The sequence below is a fragment of the Nycticebus coucang genome, chromosome 4 (assembly GCF_027406575.1).
Source record: "Nycticebus coucang isolate mNycCou1 chromosome 4, mNycCou1.pri, whole genome shotgun sequence".
Classification (NCBI taxonomy): domain Eukaryota; kingdom Metazoa; phylum Chordata; class Mammalia; order Primates; family Lorisidae; genus Nycticebus; species Nycticebus coucang.
The window spans coordinates 37,659,564-37,683,499 of record NC_069783.1 but is presented as its reverse complement, the minus strand read 5'-3'; the positions used below and the strand labels follow the sequence as shown (position 1 = coordinate 37,683,499).

Below are 23,936 nucleotides of genomic sequence, written 5' to 3'. Positions count from 1 at the left end.
TTAAGAGTACTCCATATTTGTTGTTTGCTTCAACTGTATTCTGGAATCCCCTACCTCTCTCAAAACCCACATCTTTCTGAGGTAACTACTCTTGTTTATTTTCTCTTAGGAACCCATTTTCACTCTCCTTCCTACCATATGCAAGTATGAACCATAATTTGCCGTGTATAACCTGCACTTTTTTGCCTATATTTTTGAAAATGTGAAAATTGAAAAATAAGGATGCACATTATACATGGGTAGTACTAATTTTGTGTCTACATAAATGATTTAATTTTATTTATGCTTCTGTGTTAACTCTAGGAAGCAATAATGTTATCTGTATGCAAAATAATACCTGGAATATGGTAATTGTGCCCCTTACTTGCTCCCCTGCTCCCCAGCCCCTCACCAGGCAGGCAGTTCAGCTGCAGGAGCCTCTAGCCGGCTCAGCTGATTGCCCTGGACACCACCACCTCCACTAACTTGGAAGCAGGCTCACCACTGTTAGCAATGCAACAGTTAGCGTGGAGACTTTGGGCAAAGGAGGGCAGCAGGGGCCATGCTGTGGTGCCTCCTTCTCTCTCTCTCTTTTTTTTTTTTTTTTTGTGGTTTTTGGCCGAGGCTGGGTTTGAACCCACCACCTCTGGCATATGGGACTGGCGCCCTATTCCTTGAGCCACAGGTGCTGCCCATCCCTCCTTCTCTCTTAAGAGGCACAAGGCACAGACCAACTTGCTGTGGAGAAGCTGGGAGCGAGCCCCAGACAACAGGTGAGAGTGATCCAGATGAGCTGAGCCCCCTGCTCCCCAGCCCCTCACCAGTTGCCCTCTTCCAGCCTGCCCTCGTCCTGACATCCTCTCATTTCCTATTCCCATCCATGGTTGTTAGTGGAAAGGTGAACATGGCTGTTCTGAAAACTCCAGCAGGCTTATGGGGTACTCAGTAACATGAATGAATGACACCAGCCTTTCCCAAATTTGCAAATCCTACAAATCACTCAAGGAATTAGTTAAAACGAGACTCTTAAACCAAACCCAAACACACTGAATCAACTGTCTAGGATAAAGACCTTGGTATCCATTCTATTAACAAACATGCTAGGTGATTTTTCTACAGGCAAGTTTGAGAAAGAATTACCAACTCAACACCTTGGAGATTCAGATAAGTTACTGGCTCAAAATTACTGTCTATGAGCCCAGGTAGTCCTGAGCTTTCATGCTTCACTGTCAGGTATCCAGGCAGACAGAAACTTCATGGGGACTGAGGCCCAAGGTCACTATAGAAAAATACTAGTATAGCTGGGTCACAGAACCCAGGTCTGTCAGACCCCAGCTCAGGGATCTTTCTCCTCAGTCTGGTGTCATGGGGTCCTCAGAATAGGGTCAGCTGTGGGAAAGATGAGGCAGCCCCAGAAGGGCAGGGATCTGCCTACCATTAGGAGCCCAGATCAGCCAGGGCCAGCCCTGACCCCTCACACCAGCTTTCTGGGTAGTGAGCCTGCTAGGCTTCTCAGCAGAGTGGCTATAGCCACATTCCCACCAACAGACATGGGAGTGGGTAGGAAAGAGAGGATGTGGGTATGAAGGTGGGCAAGAAGGGGACCAGTTAGGGAGTTTGGGTGCCCAGCTCATCTGGACAACTCTCACCTGCTGTTCTCCCCGTCTTCTCTGCAGCAGCCAGCTCTGCACCTCATGTCTGTCACGACAGAAGGAGGCACCCCCATGTGGCCACTTCTTGTCCCCCTTTAAAAAATAGAAATGACAGATTACAACAGACTACTAAATGCAATGCAGGGTGGATCCTAGTCCAGAAGACCGATATTGATGGAAAAGACTGAGGAAATCTGAATAAACTCTGAAGTTAACAGAGATGTACCAATGTTAATTCCTTAATTTTGATAGATGTGCCATGGTTGTTTAAGATTTTAACATTAGGGAAAACTGAAGAACTCTCTGTACAAGCTTTGTAACTGGTACCAATAAAGTTTATTTGAAGGGAAAAATAAATAAATAAAAAATAGAAATGAAAGGTTTTTCCCTGAAAGTTTGGGTCAAGAACATGGGAGCACCTTATACATAGGAGATGGGAGTATATTATACACAGCAAAATAACAGAAATTACAACTGGGTCCAGACTGAGTTCTGCAGCAACAATAGTGCCTTGCTGATGACTTCTTCCATTACAAATTGATAATCAGAGTTTATTGGTAAAATAGGTTTGAACAAAAAATTCCTTCAGAGATTTTTTCAGGGTGAGTAAACTTTTTTTGTAAAAAAAATAAAGACCAGATAGTAATTATTTTAGGTTGGTGGGCTATGTGGGGTCTCAATATATAGTTCTTTTTTATAGTTTGGCCACCTCTGATTTAGATGTTCAGTAAACTTTTTAGAAGTGCTACTAAAAGGAAATGTTCAGGATGTGCTGATTTGATTGACCGTGATCAAACCACATCGAAAGATAATGAATAAATAAAACCTTTCCAGTTATACATATTTATAAATTTATATACACTAATTAATTTCTAATATCACAAGACAAGGTGTTTTTCTTTTCTGTGAGTCTCCTCTTTAATTTATGAGAAATTTAAGAAGGATATTTGAAATTGTTGAAATCTGAGCTACTTAAAGAAAGATTTGGCATTCAACCAACTCATTCAGCATATCTTTGTGTCCTTAAAAACTTTGGAACTTGTAAAATCTTATTGTTCATCAAGTCAGCTCTTTTCTTTTTTTGGAGACACAGTCTTGCTCTATTGCACTGGCTGGAGTATAGTGGTGAGTGGTGCCCTCTTACCTCACTGCAGCCTGAAACTACTGGGTTAGGTGACCTTCCTGCCTTAGCCTCCCGAGTACTTGGGACTGTAGACACATGCCACTGTACCCAGCTCATTTTTCTATTTTTAGTAGAGATGGGGGTCTCACTGTTGCTCCGGCTGGTCTCCAACTCTTGAGCTCAAATGATCCTTGGCCTCTCAGAGTGCTAGAATTACAGGCATGAGCCACTGCTTCAGCAAGTCAACTGTTTTCAGATTCATGAAGTTTGAGTGGTTTACACTGTCAGTCTTGAACACTTTGGGTATATACTAATCAATGTATTAAAAGTAAAATTTACAACTAAATAAAAGGAAGAAAATAAGGATTCATATTTTACTGCCTAGAGATAACAGGGTTATTGCCACATATTGAATATATACTTATATTTAGTTAACATTTGATTTTCTGCTTAATATTTTCATAGAAGCCTCCTAAATTTTTATGTTTAATTTCTTTGTTTTTCTTTGCTTATACTTGGGAGAAATGTTTACTTCTTGGTGAGTTTGGGCCAGTGTTTAAGAGCACCAACTCCAAAGGCTGTCTTATGTTGATTCTAGTCTTAACCACTTTCCTGAAGGTTTTGGGACCTCTGCTTTCTCAGTTCTAAAATGATAATACCCTGTTCCCCCCAAAATAAGACAGTGTTTTATTTTAAGGTATGCTCCCAAAGATACGCTAGGTCTTATTTTCAGGGGACGTCTTATCTTTCCTGTAAGTAGGTCTTATTTTCGGAGGATGTCTTATTTTCGGGGAAACAGGGTAGGAGCTTTCTCTTAAGGTTATTGTAGGATTAAATGAGCTAATATGTCTGAAGTACTTAAAATGGTGCCTATCATAGCATATACCGTAGTACTTGCTGGGGTTAAGTGTTTGTTGTCACTACTACCAGCGCTGCAGTTATGGAGGTACAATCAACCCTGTTTCATCTATACCAGCTACCCATTTTTCTACCACCAGTTATTTTGAATCAAATCTCCCAAATTATATCATTTTAGTCCTTACTATTTCTGTATGTATCCCTAAAGGATAAGAACTCAAAATATAACCACAAACAGGAATACTCATATACTACTGGTAGCAATGTAAAATGATGCAGTCACTTTAGAAATATTTATCTTTACAACATTGACAAAAGATTTGCCATAATGATCCAGCAATTCCACTCTTGTGTATCTACCCACATACAAGCATTCAGAGCAACATTACAGATAATATCCCCCCAATTGGAAACAACCTATCTGCCCATCAATTCGTGAATTAATAGACAAACTGTTATGTCTATACAATACAAAGAAATTGCTAATTCATGTAACATAGATGAATTTAAAAAATGCACTAAATGAAAGGAGCTAGGCACAAGAGTATATATTATGTGATTCTGTTTGTGTGAAGTGTTCAGAAAAAGTAATTCTATAGAGACAGAAAGTTAACCCAGTGAGTTTGGGGCTGAAGGGTGGACTGACAGTTAATGGACATATTCTAAAACTGATTTCTGATGCTGTTTAGACTTATATTTTTCTAAGGGAAAATTTTGATGGTCAATCTAATTTTTTTGGAAACAAAAATTAAATCTAAAATAGTCAAGTGTGATGTGCTGGATTTTTAGAATTTCCATCTCAAGTTTGTTAACTTTTTCCATTTTTTAGAACTAATAACCAATTTGAACCTGAACTTAAGTAGACATTTTTATTTATTAATTTTTTTTTTGCAGTTTTTGGCAGGGGCCAGGTTGGAACATGCCACCTCCGGCATATGGGGCCGTCGCCCTACTCCTTTGAGCCATAGCCGCCACCCTAAGTAGACATTTTGAAAAAATTATTTAAATGTGAAGTTAGTCCAGGGTGTCTCACTGTAACTTCTAATTTTACTTACAGGGCGTTAATGTATATTTGGTTTTCTCAGTTGTCCTATGATTAACCATCATTCTTTGCATAAATTTATACCTAAGTATTTGTTGTTTTTGATGCTGTTAAAATTAGGATTATTTTCGGAATGTTTATTGCTCATGTATATAGAAATACAATTTTTTTGTGTATTGATCTTATATCAAACTTTGTTGAACTTGTTTATCAGTTCCAATAATTTTTTAATGGATTTCTTAGGATTTTCTACATACAGGATCATATCATCTGCAAATAGAGTTTTACTTCTTACCTTCTAATCTGGGTGCCTTTTTTTCTTAAAAGAAATGCAAGCTTTGCACACTAAAAACTATAAAATACCTGGTGGCACCCATAGCTCAGTGAGTTGGGCACTGGCCACATACACCAAGGCTGGCGAGTTCAAACCAGCCCTGGCCAGCTAAACAACAATGACAACTGCAACAAAAAAATAGTCGGGTGTTGTGGTGGGCACGTGTAGTCCCAGCTACTTGGGAGGCTGAGACAAGACAATCTCTTAAGCCCAAGAGTTGAGGTTGCTGTGAGCTGTGATGCCCCACCACTCTGCCGAGGGGTGACATAATAAGACTCTGTCTCAAAAAAAAAAGAAAAAAACAAACTATAAAATATCATCAAAAAAATAAAAAAAAAGATTTAAATAAGTGGAAAGACATCCTATATTCATTTAATACTGTTAAGATGGCAATACTCCCAAAATTGATCTATGGATTCAATCTAATCTCTATCATAATCCAAGCTTATTCTTTGCAAAAATTAAAAAGCTGATCCTGAAATTCATGTGGAAATGCAGAAGATCCAGAATAGCCAAAATAATCTTAAAAAAGAAGAACAAAGTGTGAGGGCTTATTTCAGAAGTTAACTGCAGAGCTACGGAAATCAAGAGACATTATGGTACTAGCACCAAGACAGACATATAGATTGATGGAATAGAATCGAGAGCCCAGAACTTAACCCTTACCTTTATGGTCAATTTATTTTTGAGAAGGGTGCCCCTACCTGTACCATACACAGAAATTTATTCAAAATGGATTATACTGCTACATGTAGGAGTTAAACTATGAAACTCTTGTAAGAAAACAGGAATAAATTTTTACCACCTTGAATCAGGCAATGCTTTCTAGATATGACATTAAACATGTAATTGAAAAACTAGATCAATTGAATTACAACAAAATTAAGAATTTTTGACCTGGAAAATAACATCAACAACGTGAAAAAACAGTGTACACAATGGGAGAACTAGAAAATCAAACTTTTGGGCAGTAGAGCCATCACTTAACGAGCTAAGTGATTTTTAGGCACATTAAGTGAGTAAATGAACTTCATTAGGGTGAGATATAAATATTTCTTCAAAAACGGTGTGTATGTCCAAATTGGACATCTTCGGAGAAACTGATGCATAATAAACCAAAAGGTAAACCAGCAAATAAACTCCTTTAAGAGTATGTTCTTTATACTCTTAAGATAAAATAGTACAGGCATCTTAGGTCCCAGGAATCTCAAGCGGATAAACAAAGAAAGTAAAAATCTGTCTGGCTGTTTTATCAGGCTGGACAGATACAGATAAAGCCTCAAACTTAATAGGAAACTATTTCTCCCCCCAAAATGTGAAGCTATAAAGTGTTGTAACAGATTTTTTGAGTGACTGTGTGTCTGTGGGTTACTTACTCATGGAGAAGCATTCTTAAAGACCATAGACTGTCAGAAACTTGGCTGTGTAATTATACAGGTTAGGTATGCCTTATCTGAAATGCTTGGACCAGAAGTGTTTTGGATTTTGAGTACTTAGTGATTGTGCATCCCTAATCTGAAAATCCAAAATTCACAATGCACCAATGAACATTTCCTTTGAGTGTCATGTCAGCACTCAAAAAGTTTTAGATTTTGGAGCATTTTGAGTTTCAGATTTTTAGATTAGTGATTTTCAACTTGTATCAGCAAAAATAAAACATTTCAGCTGGGTATGCCTATAATCCTAGCACTCTAAAAGAGGCCACAGTGGGAGGATTACTTGAGGTCAGGAGTTTGAGAGCAGCCTGAGCAATAATGAGACCCCTATCTCTACTAAAAAAAGAAAAAAATTGTCTGGTGCAACATTGTGCCCCTACTCGGGAGGCTGAGGCAGGAGGATTGCTTACACCCACGAGTTTGAGGTTGTAATGAACTATGACGATGCCACTGCACTCTCTCCTGGGGGACAGAGCCAGACTTCGTTTCAAAAAAAATAAAATTAAAAATTAAATAAAGCATTCTACTTATTCCCAGAGAATCTAGGTCACTTTGACATAAAGAAGCAGACTTGATTTACAGCTCTAATGCAGAGCTTCAGGTAAGGGACCTGAGCATTCATATCTATCTAACTTTGTAGTTTATAAGGAAAGACCTTGCATTCACTTTACAGTCCAGTCCTGAAGTAGGTCCCTTTCTTTACACACAAACTTGCTTTGCTCTAAGGCTATCAAAACACCATTTTTTTTAAATTTCACCACAATTCCACTCGTCCTCAAAATCTTACTATCACTTCTATCTTTTTTTTTTGCAGTTTTTGGCTGGGGCTGGGTTTGAACCTGCTACCTCCAGTATATGGGGCCAGTGCCCTACTCCTTTGAGCCACAGGCACTGCCCACTTCTATCTTTTTTGGTGAGATGATCCAAGATTCCCTTGATAACATTGTTTTCCTAATTGCCGTGGGTCAGTAAACCTGATTTTGTCAGATTATAGGTTTGTTCTGTAATCTTAAGAACACTGCCAATGTTTGAGACCCATTTTAAAGAAAATTAAAAGTGGATCAAGAAGAGAAGAGCTTATGGCAGAGCTTACCAGTAGAGTAGGACAAATGTATAGTATGTACTTTGAAGCTTTGCCTTCAAGTTCTGATAAGGTGTTGCAGATTTGTTATGGGTCTCTTGAATCTTTTTTATTTTTGTGATTTAAAGTCAGAATTTTAAAGTTACTTTGAATCATTCATTTGTGGTATTGTTTATAGCACAAGTTACTGAAATAGGATACAAATGCAGACAGGTAACAGTGATCAATTAGGTAGTTACTCATAGGAGAGACTCTTCTAAATGGAGAAACTCACTTCTCTTCCAACATAGTGAAATAGACTGAGATTGATACGCCAAAGAATTCATAGTGAAGAAATAGGGCATTATGGTTTTTTTCATGAGAACATGTCTTAAATTGTAGGGCCAAATTTATAAAGCATAAAAAGGTACCAATAAGACCTCATTTCATTATTTTTTCGTAGATCTCCACAATTAAATTTTATGAATCTTCTTCCTGTCAGATTTTAGACATCAGTTTTTTGTGTCCCAGGAGGTAGGAGAGGCATTTTCTTCTTTATCTTTCATCATAGAGTGACAAGACATTAGGGAAATCATTTACCTGGGGCCTTTTCCTGTCTCCCTGGAGTGCTTCATGAGATCCCTTACCACCACTTGTTTATTCAGTGCTGCTCTGTGTGTGTTGCCATTGTGAAGAGCATAGTTACATCATTTATGATCATTATTCTTCAAAAGTTAATTGTGTACTGCTTCTGTGCCTATAAAAATTTTTTTCTAAAAAAGTTACTCACATATTGCTTAGCTGCTCTTTAATATACTAGAACCATATTATCGCCTTAAGGCTGCTGGACAGATCAGATGTTTCCACATTGAAAAATAATGCTCCAAAATAAAAATAAATGATAAAGGACTTTTGTTTATCTGCAGTTTCTTATTTTCAATCCTGTGTGTCTGATCAGTGATTTAGTTCATGTTTATTTCATATGAGGACTTGTGAAAGCAAAAGTGTTGTTGAAGTACTAGACCTGTTTGGGAAATAATTGGTTCATTTGTCTTAGGAAATAAGAGGTGGAAAACATATTGATGGTTGTTTACAGAGAACCTTAAATGCCAGCCCAAAGGTTTACCCTATTGATAATGGGATTTATAGGAAGATTTAGTGTGTGCAGACAGATCGGAGTTAGAAGTTAGAAGTTAAGAAGTTAACTTAACCTGGAGTTAAGAAGACCCATTACTGTTATGGCATCCATACTTGAGTTGCATGTAAAGGGAGGGAAGGGGTGACTGTATGAGATTGTAGGGTGGAAGAACAGGACTTACAACATGACTGACAGGTTACAGGGGGTAAGGGAGAGGTACCATATATGTCAGAATTATGGGGGAAATAGTTTTGCTGTATTGTTTTGATTTTAGGGACTATTATTTTCATAAGTTTTATTCTGCTTTGGTTGGGCTTGCCTGGCCTCAAGAATAGATCAGGAACCCCTAGAAATTTTTATCTTAAATCAAGCCTGGTGAAAGAGAACTAGAAAGTTCACAGAAATTAAAAGATCTCAAAGCCAGAGCTATATTAAATAATACGCTGTTGTTCTTGGGAGGCATGATTGTTCTTGGTGGGATTCTCGCCCGGTATGTTCTTCACTTACCTTAAAATCCAGACCACACGCTGGTTTTCCTTTTTCTGTCTTCACTCCAGAAACATTTTTCGAGCCTACTGCAACCTACTTTACATACAGAAACTCTAGGTATACAGCCATAATAATGAGTGGCGTGGAAGGGGTATAATCCAGAGGATTTTTATTTGGTACCTGCCTTATTTTGGGACTTCCACCAGAACTACACAAATATGCCTGGCTCTCAAAACAAAAGCTAGATGCAGGTAAGAAAATGAGACTCAGCAGGTTAAGTCAGGAAGCTCAGGTTAAGCCATTCTTCTTTGACTAGTGGACCCAATCTGTTCACAATGGAAAATATTTTCTCACATATTCCTTTATAAGGAAGGGGTAGGGTTCTTCGGCTTGAAAAAAACCTTACTCTTTTAATGTATGAAGCACAGATATGCACAGTAGAACTTCTATAAGTTGACCACCAAAGTGACTATAACAAACTGGTCAACATAAGGAACTAGGCCTGCTGTACTGACAATGTACATGTCCAGTCTGTGAAAATTAGGTGAACTTAAGGAGGTGACGCAGGCAGGGAGCTTCTGTAGTGTATGTGTTTATATCCAACACATAAACATGCAGAATATCTGTGATATTAAGATTTCAGGGGGGTACCAGATTAGGAAAGCAAAGTTGAGAAACACTGCGTTAGGCATTAGCATAGGACTTTTTAAAAAAAAGAGGTGGGGTTTAGCCATGTTGCCCAGATTAGACTCGAACTCCTGGGCTTAACAGGTTAGTCTCAAACTTCTGGGCTCAAGTGTTCTTCTTGCCCTTAGACTCCTGAGGGACTACAGGCACACCACTATGCCCAGCTCTAGAGTGGGACTTTTTGCAAGCCAGGACCCTGGTTTCTTTAATCCAAAAACTAAGCCTAATCATCTACACATAAATTATTTTGGTACAGTAGTCAGGATATTTCGGTACTGTTTTAGGTAATTCCTTCTTGGACCTCAGATAGTCCATATGCAAAGTGCATTCAGTGACAGTTTATGCAGATGTGACTCATACTTACATAAGCATTGTCCATCGGGAACATTATATTAATAAAAGATGGCAGAAAAGGCTGCAAGTTACTTTCTTGAGAAGTATTTAAGTCATTAAGTCATTTAAGGCTTATTCCTTCAAAACACTAATATTGCTATTATATAAAATCAATTTTTTCATTTGTTTTGAAATATCTAAGCCATTTCATATTGAAATATCTAGGAGTCAATAGAATTTTTAGATACTTCCTATGTATTTCTGTGCAGTATTAATCAGCGCTTGAATTTTTCTACAAAGACTAAAAGGAGGGTGCTGGTTCTGTAGTTTAAGAAAAAATATTTTCTAATTATATGTTGTAATTACTTAAGCCAATTTAGCTTTTAAAATCAACCATTTGGTTTCTTGATGCTCTAGTAGTTTAATGTATTGATTGAATTTCAGAGTATTTCCTGGTATGCTGGTAGTTTTGAGACAATAATTGACAGCTTATTTAAGAGAATCATATAGATCGCTGAAGTACTGTTTATTTCATTTGTTTCTGTAATATGAAATGAGTTCAGAAATTATATATTTTGAGCAGTACCATGCATCAAATTAAAAGTTAAATTAAAACTGGCCTTAAAGTATTTTTACATGTAACATAGATGTATGTTCTTATTTCTCTGTGTTTAAAATAGAGTGAAAGTGGGAAGATTTGAGAGGGAAATGTCTTCAACACAGGCATGAGAAACTTGTTTAAATTTGTATAGTAAAAGCACATAACATGAGATCTAGTCCAGTATTTTTAATCTAAACCGTAATGTCATACATCAGACCGCTACGTCCTTTCAGTCTTGCATGCATGACTGCGATTCTATACACATTGAACAGCAACTGCCCGATTCCTTCTTCCCGCCGGCCTCTGCCGGTGACCATTCCACTTTAGAAGTTTCTATCACTTTGACTACTTTAGACACCTCATGTAGGTGAAATCCTGCAGCATTTTTCCTTCTGTGTTTATTGCATTTAGCATAATGTCTTCCAGGTTCAAGTATCTTGTAGCATATGGCAGGATTTCCTTTGTTAAGGCTGAATAATATTTCATTATACGTGTGTGTGTATACATATGTATACTTTATATATCACATTGTGTGTATATATATTATCCAAATATATATAAAACATTTTCTTTATTTGAGCATCTGTCAGTGGATGCTTGATAGCACCTCTTAGCTATTGTCAGTAATTCTGCAATGAAGGTATAAATTCTTATTTCAGTTCCTTTGGTTATATCCCCAGAAATGGGAGTGCTGGATCACATGGTATTTCTGTTTTTAATTTTTTGAGGAACCTTCATATTGTTTTCTGGGCTCAAGTGATCTTCTTGCCCTTAGCCTCCCGAGGGACTACAGGCACACCACTATGCCCAGCTCTAGAGTGGCTGTACTGTTTTATATTCCCATCAACAGGGGACAGAGTTCCAAAATTACATCCTTGTCAACACTTGTTTTTGTTTCTGTTTTTTTTTTTTTTTTTTTTTTTTTTTTAATAATGGCCATCTTAACAGGTGAGATACCTCACTCTGTGTGTGTGTGTGTTTAATTGAGACAGAGTCTTACTTTGTCACCCTAGGTAGAGTGCCGTGGCATCATGGCTCACAGCAACCTCAAACTCTTGGGCTCAAGCGATTCTCTTGCCTCAGCCTCCCTAGTAGCTGGGACTACAGGCCCCCACCACAATACCCAGTTATTTTTTTATTTTTTTTTTATTTATTTTTGTTTAGCAGGCCTGGGCCGGTTCTGAACCCACCAGCCCCAGAGCATGTGGCCAGCACCCTAACCACTAAGCTACAGGCACCCAGCCCTCACTATGGTTTTGATTTGCATTTCTTCAATGGTTAGTGTATTCAGCATTTTTCCATATACCTGGTGGCTGTTTGTGTGTCTTCTTTGGAGAAATGTCTGTTCAAGTCCTTTGCTCACTAAGAATGCCCTGGGCATTATTAATATATAACTGACAAAAAGTATTGTATATTTACAGCATACAACTGGATTTTTTGTCACATGTATACATTGTGGAATGATTAAATCAAGGTGATAGATCCATCACTCTTTGGATCTTCACTCCAGAAACATTTTTCGAGCCTACTACAACCTACTTTACATACAGAAACTCTAGGTATACAGCCATAATATTGAGTGGCTTGGAAGGGGTATAGACCAGAGGTTTTTTGTTAGGTACCTGCCTTATTTTGGGACTCCCACCAGAACTACACAAATACGCCTGGCTCTCAAAAGAAAAGCTAGATGCAGGTAAGAAAATGAGACTCAGCAGGTTACTACTCCCTCTGGAGGCTCTAGGGGAGAATCTGTTTCCCTTCCCTTTTTCCAGACTCTACAGCTGTATTCTTTAACTCTTGTCTCCTTCCTTCGTCATCAAGGTGTGCAGTTTAGCATCTTGCTTCAGATGTCACGTTGCCTTCTTCCGTATCACGTCTCCCTCAGCATCCTCCTTAGAAGGACATCTAGGGTGCCACTTAGGGCCCACGAAGATACTCAGGATAATCTTTCCATAGCAAGGCCCTTAATTTAATCATATCTATAAACCTCTTTTGGCATATAAGGTGACATCCACAGGTCCCAGGGATTAGGGTCACTATAACTTTGAAGGCCATTATTCAATTTATTACAAATAATTGACATTATTGAATACATACTACATGCCACATATGTTCTTACAACTTTACATGTATTTTTAGTTTTTTGTTTGTTTGTTTTTGCCTTATCATTATGCACTCTACTTGTAAACTTGCCTGTTTTTCTCAGTTAGGGTTTTTAGGGGGGGGATCATCTTCTGAAAGGTGAATTCTTTAATGTCTAAAAATTTTATCAAAGAGTTGTACTGTCAGAATTGGAGTTTTAGAGATTGTCTAGTGTAACCTTTTGCTCTACAGTGTCTAAGTGTGCTAGGTTTTTCCCTTGGGCCTGTTGATTTTCATATTGTTACCTTTGAAAATTGAGTATGTAGAATTTTTCTTTGAATTTTTTTCTCCACCAAAATGTTGAGTTTAATTTGGCCATTCTCATAATCACATAGAGTTGACTTAATAGGAAGAAAGGATGCATTTTGGATCAATATTTTATGGGAAAGTTGTAGTTGAAAACCTAAAGCCAATAATAGGTCTTAATAAAATTAAATGAATAGTAAACAGACGATTGTTGGATGAAATTAAACGAAATGGTGTTATTCCTGATTTAAAGTTGTTATGGAAAGGAATCAGTTCTTTACTAATATTAGGTGCAAAGGATATAAAGATGATTAAAGAATAAGGACTTTATATTCTAGTCAGGGCATAGTCAGGCAGACACTCATATAGCATAGTGAGGGCTGTGATTTGTACAAAGATAGCTATAGAAGTTGTGAAGCTTCTAGTCACAAGTAACAGAGCAACTTAAACAACGCAGGGAATTTATTGGTCATGTATAGACAGGTTTATGTGAAAATTACAGAGATAGATGTGGCTTGCTACGGTAGCTCAATTATGTCATTTAAATGCTCTCTTTTTTCTTGTTTTTGCTCAGTGCTTTCCACACATAAACTTTATCTAAGTCTGGCTCTGTTTGAGTTTTCATTGTTACAACTCTCAGGGTTACCCCAGAAAGAGCTTTTGTCCTCTAACCATCAAACTAAAGTCCTGGGTTCTCTCTGGCTAAACTACTTCAATTGCATGTGGCCTTTTCACTAGATTGAAATAAAGTATAATTTTGGGGGGTTGAAAAAATAAAAGTCCAGGACCTCCAAATGCAGTAAAACCTCTGTAAACTGACCAGCTAAGAGACTTTTACAAACTGGTCAACAATGGGAACTTCCATTGTTACCTGTGGTGCATGTCCAGTCCATGGTCAGCTGTGGAGAGTCTACTGTATTTAGTATAACCATGAAAATTGGTATTTGTCTCACTATGGCTTTATGATTTCTAATATGGATTTCTTCTTAATATACTGAAAATCAGGAATTCTTAATGGTGGGGAGAAAACTCATAAGAGGATCCTAGTTCAGTGATTTTCTTCTGAAGTTTTGAAAGCCTAAAATTCTGTTCTTGCTTTGGAGATCTTTGATTTTATGCCCACGTTACTGTGAAAATTAAGAACCTGACATACGGATCATTTCTTCTCCATTACTTTTCCCCTTGTAACTGGGACAGTAAGGCGGGTTTTGATATTGGGTTCAATTGATCATAACTGGACTACTTCTAGGCTCAGGAATTGATCAGTAATTGAGGGAAGCCTTCTACTTTTTACCTTGCCACTAATAAACATTTAATCAGGCTTTTCATAGTATATAATACTTTAAAAATTGGATTAATAATACAAAGACTGGAAACCAGGGTATGGTGCCCCATGATCACATTAATGTACACAGCTATGATTTAATTAAAAAAATAATAATGCAAAGACTGCTTTTATTTACACGTAAGCACTCCATTTGTTTTCCTGCACAGTCTCTGGTTCACTGCATTTGCATTCACGGCAATTCTGTTTCTCTCCATGACTAGTGTTCATTCAGAAGCCACAGCATGTGACAGTACTATAGGATTGCCAGATCTTACTTTAGAGAATTTGGGCAGGGAAGGAGTAGGAGAGAGATTATTTGCCAGTAGTTTGACCAGGCTCAAATACAATCCCATTTTGCATCCTTACACAGTTGGAACAAGGCCGTTAAATACAAGATAAGTCTGTGTATGTGGGCCATCTGGTAACCCAGTACTGCTAGAGTGCAGGCCTCTCAGCTCTACAAAGAGCCTGTGGAGATACTTTGTACACTGGTATATTAGTTCCTGCCCTAGCTTAAAAAAGAATTACTTCTTTGTACTAAAATTATATTAAATATTATATAGTAATAAAGGAAAAAGTAATATGTATTTACTAGTGATGAATCATACTGACATTATCCAAGGCATAGTAGTAATAATAGCCAATTCTTAGATAGAGCTTTCTCTGTGCCAGTCCCTGTTCTAAGCATTTTACATGTATTAATTCATTTGACCCCTTACAATAGCCTTTTAAGATAGGTTATTATTCTTTTCCTGAGGAGGAAATTGGCACATGGAAGTCAAGTAATACTTGCCCAGGCTCGCAGAACTTAGTGAAGAACAGAGTTGATATTTGAATCCAGAAAGTCTGGGACTACAGTTCATACCTTTGATCGCTATGCTTTCTGTGAAGTTGGGGCTGAAATTGGTTATGGTTTATTTATAACTTATTAATGATATAACTCATTAATTATGGTATACTTGTTAATAAGTGTAATTATCTTATTATGTTTTGAAATAAATGAGCATTTTGAAACCAGTCTTACCTACTAAATATTCAACATGCTTGTTTTTTATTCCAGGAGAAGACTTTGCAGTTGTGCAGCAAGAAATTATTATGATGAAAGACTGTAAACACCCAAATATCGTTGCTTATTTTGGCAGCTATCTCAGGTACATTGTTTCCTGTTTGACAAGCAATGATGCTTTCATCACCTTATACCTTTAACAAAATAAAGATAGTTTTAATAACATGTTTGTAGTTTTCTTTGTGCTTTGAAGTTTTTATTTATGACCTATCGTGTTAATTCTGAAACTAACGTCACAGTCTTATGATTTGAGAATTCTGGATGTGGTTTCTGTGAGGAAGCTGGCAAGTAAAAACTGACTCGTCTGGGTAATCGTCCTATGGTAGACCAGGGATCTGTCTGTGCCACTCCATTGCCCCTTCCTTCCAGACTAAGGTGAACTCAGAGTCTGGAGCACCTCTCCCTATTACATTTTTAATCAGGGACTTCTGTGTGTGTTTTGTGCTTCTATTCTGAGTGCTGCATTGCCTCATCCCTTTCGTTTTGTCTGAAGGACTAGGACCTATAATTATTTCAATAACTTACTTTTCCAAATCCTAAGGTGAACTTAAAAGAACTGTGAATTTTCCTCCTCTTGTTTTGTTTTGGCAGGATCAAGCCAAGTTCCCAAGTCACCTTCCATAGGGGATCACCTCAGGGTCAAATCTTGTTTTTCCCTTTACTTCTGTGTGCACCTGTGTGTTGAACACTGTGCTCTAGTTGTTTTTAAGCTTCCTCCAGAGGGAAGGCTGGAGAACATTTTTCAATGTTTAAAAAACTCATATACTGTACCATCCATTATACTGTAATTTATTACAGGCCCCCATTTTCATATGACCTAGCTACAAAGCACTTTTCTCCTTTGGGTGCAGCACTAAAATGGACAGGGAATTCTGCTGTCTCATCCTTCCAGGTTATGAATAGCCAACTAGACCAGCTCTTCTTGATTCTAACCGCTCTTTGATTGCCTCACTTTGGTTAAGGTGGTGAGGTGGGTTTAATGGAGTTTTAGGAAGTTAACTATACTAACCCTGGGTCAATGACCATTATACGTTGTAAAAGGTTTCTTTAACAGCCGATTTAAAGCTACTTTAGTGGTGAGTGGTTTTTCCAGCAATCTAACATAGTTTCTGCATCAATTTGTGTTAGAGAGCAGACCCAGCACAGGCAATTACTGTATCAGTTCAAAGAAATAGTCTCTTAAAAACATTTAAGTTTGATTGGTGGGATCACACCTACGGTGCATCTTCCAAGGGTACGTGTGAAACTTACTGGATGTAGAGTCTAAATGTCTGAACACAATAACTAAGAAAATGCCAGGAAGGCTATGTTAACCAGTGTGATGAAAATATGTCAAATGGTCTATAAAACCAGTGTATGGTGCCCCAGGATTGCATTAATGTACACAGCTATTATTTAATAATACATAAATAAATAAATAAACATTTAAGTTTCTGCTACCAAATAATTGATTCCTGCCAATATGGTTAAAATCACTGTATCAAAACAATTTGTTTTATTGCTATTAGGCCTAACAAAATGACCTACCTAGGCTCAATTGGGGGAAGCATTACAGAATTCCTCTACCACCCCCCCAGCCTCCGCCCCCCCCCCCCGCAAGCTGGCCTTTTTTAAAGAGAGTTTTTTTGTGTTTCCCCTGGGATATTGATAAAAGAGTATTTCTCAAATGTGCTCTGAATCTTCCAGAACTATGAGTTCTTCCAAAGCCTAACCTGTTATTTCAGGATAGCTCTGTCCATTTATGTAGCACCCGTAGGATGGTAAAATGAGCGTGATCTTTTCCCCATGAAGATAATAATGTCTTTGGTAGTTAAGAGCTTGAGTTCTGGAGTCAGATTGTCTGGGTTGAGTCTTTATCACTGATGAACTATATGACTTATGGCAAATTATTTAACCACTGCCTCTGTTTCCTCTTCTGTAAAAAGAGGATTATTATAATATCTACATAATGGGATCACAGAGTACTTAATGGGTAAGTATGTGGAAATTTCTGAGAATAGTGCTTGGCACGTAATGAATGCTCAGTAAATGTTAACACATGTTACCCTACTATTGCTGCTGCTGTTGCTACTAGTACTATTTCTTAACTGTTTTTAAAGTACTATTATTTTAGTGCCACATTGGGTCTTTCAACAATAGTTAGCAATATAAGTCTGTAGTAGAGGCTATTTCCATTTTCTAAATAAAAATGCTTGAGTTTAACATCAAGATAATATTTTGTAGTTTTCCTTTATTCCAAATATAAAGAATATAGAAAGCAAAACTGCAAAGTAAAACACAAAATTAAGATCTTTTTTTTTTTTTTTTAGTAGAACTATGTTCTTTTAGTGTTGTGTAATTTAACATTAGGAAATACTAGTTTAAATATATGATTTTATTCTGTAACTAGTGTAGCTGATCAAAGTGACATGAAAGCAAATATAGAACAGCAAGTAATCTTCCCTTTGGTTAGCTCTTTACTTTTGTAGAGGTTCTTCCCATATTCTCTTGAAGTTTGGACTCAGCCAAATTTGGAGTAGGGAATCCTAATGATTAGACTTAGGTTGTCAGAACTCTCTGGGACTTAGACATCTGTCATACAGTCCACTCTGTTTTACAGAGGAGACAGAGGATGCTGAGTAAATGCCTTCTTTGCGTTACCCACATTCTCCTTATTATCACTGGATTTCAACCTGCGCTTACGGGTATGCAATCTGATGTCTCTTTGGTATACCATATTGCTTAGCCTAGGAAGGCCAGATTTAGTCTCAGAGGGAATATGGTTTCTTGGATTCTTTCTCTTTACTGAATAATTTTACAAAAGGAGAATCTTGTTTGTTTGAAATTAATAGAAACCTCTTAAAATATATACTGTTTCCTGCAACTGTCTTCCATCCATGCTGTTGCTGTTTTAGTTTGTTATAACAAGTTTAGACAGGATTGAGGAACCTGAGTAAATGTAGTTACAAATTTCACCTTCAGGGAATCATACTTAGCCTATGAATTTTCTTAATAGATGGCTAGCATTTAATTACGCTCCAGAAGCCCATCTAATAACAGGATAGCTGTGCTCACTTCCGATGAAATACTGACACTAAGCTCTTATAAAGGAGAATACCTGGCAGTCTTCTTAACAGGGCCTTCCCCATTCTGCTCTTCAATATCGTTAACATACACACAACAGGAACTAGTCAGTCAGCTTTTCTCTACAGGTAAAATACAAAGTAAACTGTCTTGGTTTAATGTATATGTGTAAAAATGTTGTGTTCGTGCATTTCTAAAACGAAAGAATTAAATCTTTGGAGGCCTGTTCTTTACTCTCAGTAGAGCTTACCTATTGTTTCTCTTTTGTGGAGGAAGGATTTTTTTTTTCTTTTCTTTTCTTTTTTTTTTTTTTTTTGAGGCAGGCTGAAGTACAGTGGTCTGATCCTCAGCTCACTGTGGCCATGATCCTCAGCCTGGCTAAATTTTACATTTTTTATAGAGACCGGGTCTCTCTATGTTGCCCAGGCTGCTTTCAAGCATTTAATCTGTAGTGATCCTTTTGCCTTTTGCCTTCCAGAGTGCTGGAATTACAGGCTAAGGATGAGTTTAACTTTCCAGTTCCTTCTAAGTATTCCTTAGCCCAGCATATCTTTTAAGAATAAGCTAAGAAATTTAAGATGGTACTTTCCAGTTTGAACTCAGTACATGTAAAGCTTAGGTTGAAAAACAACAAATGACCCTTAAAAGATAGGCCAGTAGAAGATCATATTCATATAATAAAAATTATATTTAGATTAGATGCTTTAAACCTTCGAATTACAGAGTACTAGTTCAAATGAACACAGTTTATCTCATTACAACAACTTGTATTTGTAAATCACCACCATTGATACCATTACACGACTGCTTATGAAGTGTCTTACCTTATTTTTAGTGTGTAGAATGTTGTATTGATTTTGCAGATAAAAAGATAGAGAAGTCCATGTGTGGTGACTCATGCCTGCAGAAGGCAGAAGGATTGCTTGAGGCCAGGAGTTTGAGACCAGCCTGGGCAATATAATAAGACCCCATCTGTACAAAAAAATGTAAAATTTGCCAGTTGTGGTGATGTGCACCTGTATTTTTAACTACTCAGGAAGCTGAAAGTGGAGAACGATTGACCCCAGGAGTTTGAGGCTGCAGTGAACTACAGTTGGGCCACTGTACTCCAGCCTAGTGCAACAGAGTAAGATCCTGTCTCTTTGGAAAAAAAAAAAAAGAGATATGAAACCTAGTCTTTGCCTTTAATAGGAGAAATAGGCTTGAGCAGACTATTGCAACACAATATGCTAAATGCAATAACTATTGCAACACAATATGCTAATGTAAGACACAGAAGTGCTAAGGATGGTAGAAGGCCTGATTTTGTCTAAGTTGGGGAATCAGAGAAATATATATGAATGATGTAATCCCCAGATATTTGGTGTGTATAGAAAACTGGAATATTTGGCAAAGGGGATACATGAATGAAAAATCATGAAATAAGCAAGAGATGGCTACTAGTCTCATGCTAGAACCTGAGAAGGAAGAGAACATTGATTTCTTGGTATATACAGGGCATTGATTCTAGAATCTGGATACCCAAATCCTCAGATGCTCAAATCCCTTATAAAAAACAGTGTACTATTTGCATATAACTTATGCACATTCTCTTGTATACTTTAAATCACCTCTAGATATAATACCTAAGACAACATAAATGCTGTGTAAACAGTTGTTATATGTAGTTCCAAATTGTGGTTTGTTTTGTTATATTGTTATTTTTATTGTCCCCTCCCCCCCAAATTTTTGATCTCTTATTGATTAAACCTGCAGTTGGTTGAACCTGCAAGTACCAGACCCATGGCCTTCTGAGAGCTGACTGTAGTTATAGTAGGTAAAGCTGTGGAGATTGAAGCAAAAAGGAACCTTTTATGTCTTAATTAGGACCTATAGCGATTGAGCATAATTTGTTGAAAGGTTTTAACAGTGAGCTAGTATAATCTGTGGAGGTTGGATGTGGAGTATAAGGGATTGAGACAGGGAGTACAGTGTACTGATAGTACATTTATTAAAATAATCCGGGAAAGAGATGCTTAGATGTACAGAAAAGTTACAAAGATAGCATGGAGTTCTGTGTATATCAATCACTCAACTTCCCCTGATGTTAACACCTTAACATAAGCATGGTACATTTGTCAAAACTAAGAAATGTAACATTGGTACAGTACTATTAACTAAACTGAGATGCTTCATTTAGAGTTTGCCAATTTTCCTCTGGTACCCCACTTTTCAGTTTTGACAGGAATTAGGAATATATTTTAAAGTTGTTTGTTTGAGCCAGGTCTTCTCACATTCAGCACTGTCCACATTTCAGGCCAGATAGGAGAAGCTGCCATGCATTGTCGGATAGTTAGTGTAGCCCTGTTCTCTGTTAGATGCCGTAGCTAGCTACTCCCTAACGCCCCCCCACCCCAGTTGTGACAGCCAAAAATGTCTCAGGACATTGCCAAGGACAAAGTCACTCCCAGTTAACAACCACTGCTGTAAGCAAAAAACTTTTGTGGAATTAAAGATCACCTCTCTATACCAGTATTGCTAGTGTATTTTCTTCACATCATTAGTTCTGAGGGTTGCAAATATGTACTGTATTTTGCAAAAAACAGGTGGGTGGAAAAATTAATTTGGCTAAATAATGAACTAACCAAAAACAGAGAAGTTTTTCTCCTCCATCTTCTCGACCTTCCCAGTCTTCTCCCCCCCCTTCTGCTCTTCTTTCCATCTTCTCTTCCTGCCTTTTCCTCCTCCTTTTACCCTTTCTTTTTCCATTTTCTTCCCTTCTCCCTCCTCTTACTCCTTACAAAGTTTCTCAGGGCTTTTGATACAGCAGTGGCCTTGCTGGTTTCCAAGAAAAGACTGTATAGTACATGATATTTCTAAAACCAATTTAACTGTAGTTTTTTTCTGGAAGCACACTTATTTAGGATTGTTGTCTAGTGGCCATACATTGGAAATATTATGCTGAACTGTGAGGGTTGCTAGGTATGGTTATAGAGAAATAGGTCACCCTGTTGGTACTAAGTACAGAGATCATTCCCCCTCATTGTTAAAGGAGAAACAGATACAGTGGGTTACCTGTAGCTTTGAAATGCAGTTGCTTTTGCATATCTGTTTTTAAATGATCCAAAACATTTTAAATTTAAAACATCTAGCAATTATTGAACTTTTAATTTTTCACATTGATGATTAAAGTTGAAGTTGAATTACTGCCTAAGCCCAGGAGTTGGAGATTGCTATGAGCTGTGATGCCACGACACTCTATTGAGGGCAATAAAGTGAGACTCTGTCTCTAAAAAGAAAAACAAACAAACAAAAAATGAATATAGTGGAATAGTCATTGGCCAAAAGCTTCGGTCACAGACAACCCCATAGTAAAGGATTGGAGTCAGGGAACTCTGGTTAGGAGTAGAGCTAGCCATCCTGCCCAGTGTCTAGCAGACATTATAGAGCTGCTGATTCTTACTTAGTCACGCTTTATTTTACTTACTAAATTATGCTATATTTGAGAAAAATGTATAAATATACTTAGTTTGTTCAGTCAGTTTTAAGTCTGTGATATGCCGTAAGGTATAAGAAGACTAAAAAGGGTGTTTTAGAAATTATAAATTTTTGTAGGTCCTTGAAATAGCTATTAGAATTTTGGTCCCTGTATGCTGTAGTGACTGAACTAGAAGTTTAAAATAATGAACACTTCCTCACCCCCACTCTCCCTCCCCCACTCCCCCCACACACTTATTTTTCTGTTCCTTGTAATATAGAAAGATAATTTTATAAAATAAAAAATTTTGAGGATTTGTTGAGTCAGGAAATTGATATTAATACTTTGAACATTTACCTTGGTGGTTAATTTTATTCCTATTTAGATACCTGGGTACAAAGGTTTAATAGTTAATTGACTTACACAAAAGGAGCTGATTGACTCAAGTCCTCTGGGCAGATGGCTTGGTGAATCACCAAAGCCAATGCAGATTTATCATCCTAAGAATTTATAGAACACATGAGAGTCATTTTTCTAATAGACTCTGACCATTCAACATTTTTTTTATAATACCAGACTTTAAATAAATAGAATGTTAAGAAGGTGAATCCTCGTAACATAATAAGAATCTTAAAAACTAAAGCTTTAATATATATAGTTCTGATTTTCTTTTCTGCCTTTAAGCTGGAAAGTCATTTTATATGGAATGAATACAAAATTATAAATTTAAGCAAGGAGAGAAAAGGGAATATACCAACTTCAAGTAGAAGGCACTATAATATTGAAATATGTACAAAAGCAGAGAACTCATTTCCTGCATTCCTTTTCTCTACTAAGGAGAATTGTTTTCAAACTGGAAAGGATAGGAAAAACATTATTAAGATGGAATTGAAGCATAAAAGGTAAGTAGATAATTATAGAGCAGCTGGACACTTTGAATGAATTTAAGCTTTTAGATTTATTTAAATTATACCTCATACTGAAAACTTAGTAAATGTGATTGTCATTCACTATCTCTTGACAAATAGATGTCAAAAATTATAGATCAGCAATGACCAATTTGCAAGTGAAGGGGAAAGGCAATTTCTAGAAAATATAAACTGTTAAACCTGATGTTAGTCATCAATCCCCAGCAAAACTCTAGGATAAATTATTAATTTTATAATTAGTGAACAGTTACAAGAAAAAAGTGATTAGCGTGACTTTAATAAAAGTCATGCCAAATCAATCCTATTTGTCTGTTTTTCCCTTAAAAAAAGATAATTTTATTTATGCTTTCACTGAGTTCTGGGAGCTCTTTACAATTACTTACATAAATATACTATGAAATATATGTATTGTAACAAACAAATTATTGTGCTGTATTGCAGGTCCTTCACTAAGCATTTATATATATATGATATATTATTTCACTAATCTAAGCAGACCCCAAAACAATCCTTCAGCCTGTTTTTGTAAGATATGTGAAGTCCCAGCTGCCTGTTTCTCAAACAGTTGGGATAGATGTTTTGCATGAAACATTGACTTATGAATGTTTTCATGTGAAGATGAGAGGCTGCTTTAGAGCTGTCGTTCTCAAATATTTTTGTCCTTAGAATCCCTTTTATTTTACACTGTTAGAAATTATTGAGTACCCCAAAGAGCTTTGGTTTATGTGAATTACATCTATTGATATTTACCATACTAGAAGTTAAAACTGAGAAATTTTTAGAACTCCAGAATACATAAACACATATTCCAGTAGCCGTCAAGGATGGTCTCATCATCATACTTCATGCAGCCTCTGGAAAGCTCACTGTACTCTAATGATAGAAAGATCATGCAAAGGGCAGATAATTTCTTAGTGGTAATGAAAATGGTTTTGACCTTGCTGATGCTCAGAAAGTGTGTATGGGACTCTTTA

The 23,936-nt window shown here is 37.0% G+C and overlaps 1 protein-coding gene across 6 annotated transcripts in view; it reads left to right on the top strand.

Moving 5' to 3' along the window:
• MAP4K3 (mitogen-activated protein kinase kinase kinase kinase 3) overlaps positions 1-23,936 on the top strand; it is a 190,958-nt gene that overhangs the window by 82,301 nt on the left and 84,721 nt on the right. For all 6 annotated transcript variants that reach the window (XM_053587356.1, XM_053587353.1, XM_053587352.1 and 3 more), the window contains one exon: positions 15,508-15,598. In XM_053587356.1, the coding sequence (XP_053443331.1) occupies positions 15,543-15,598 (56 nt within the window). In that variant the 5' untranslated portion in view covers positions 15,508-15,542. The remainder of the gene's footprint in view (positions 1-15,507; positions 15,599-23,936) is intronic.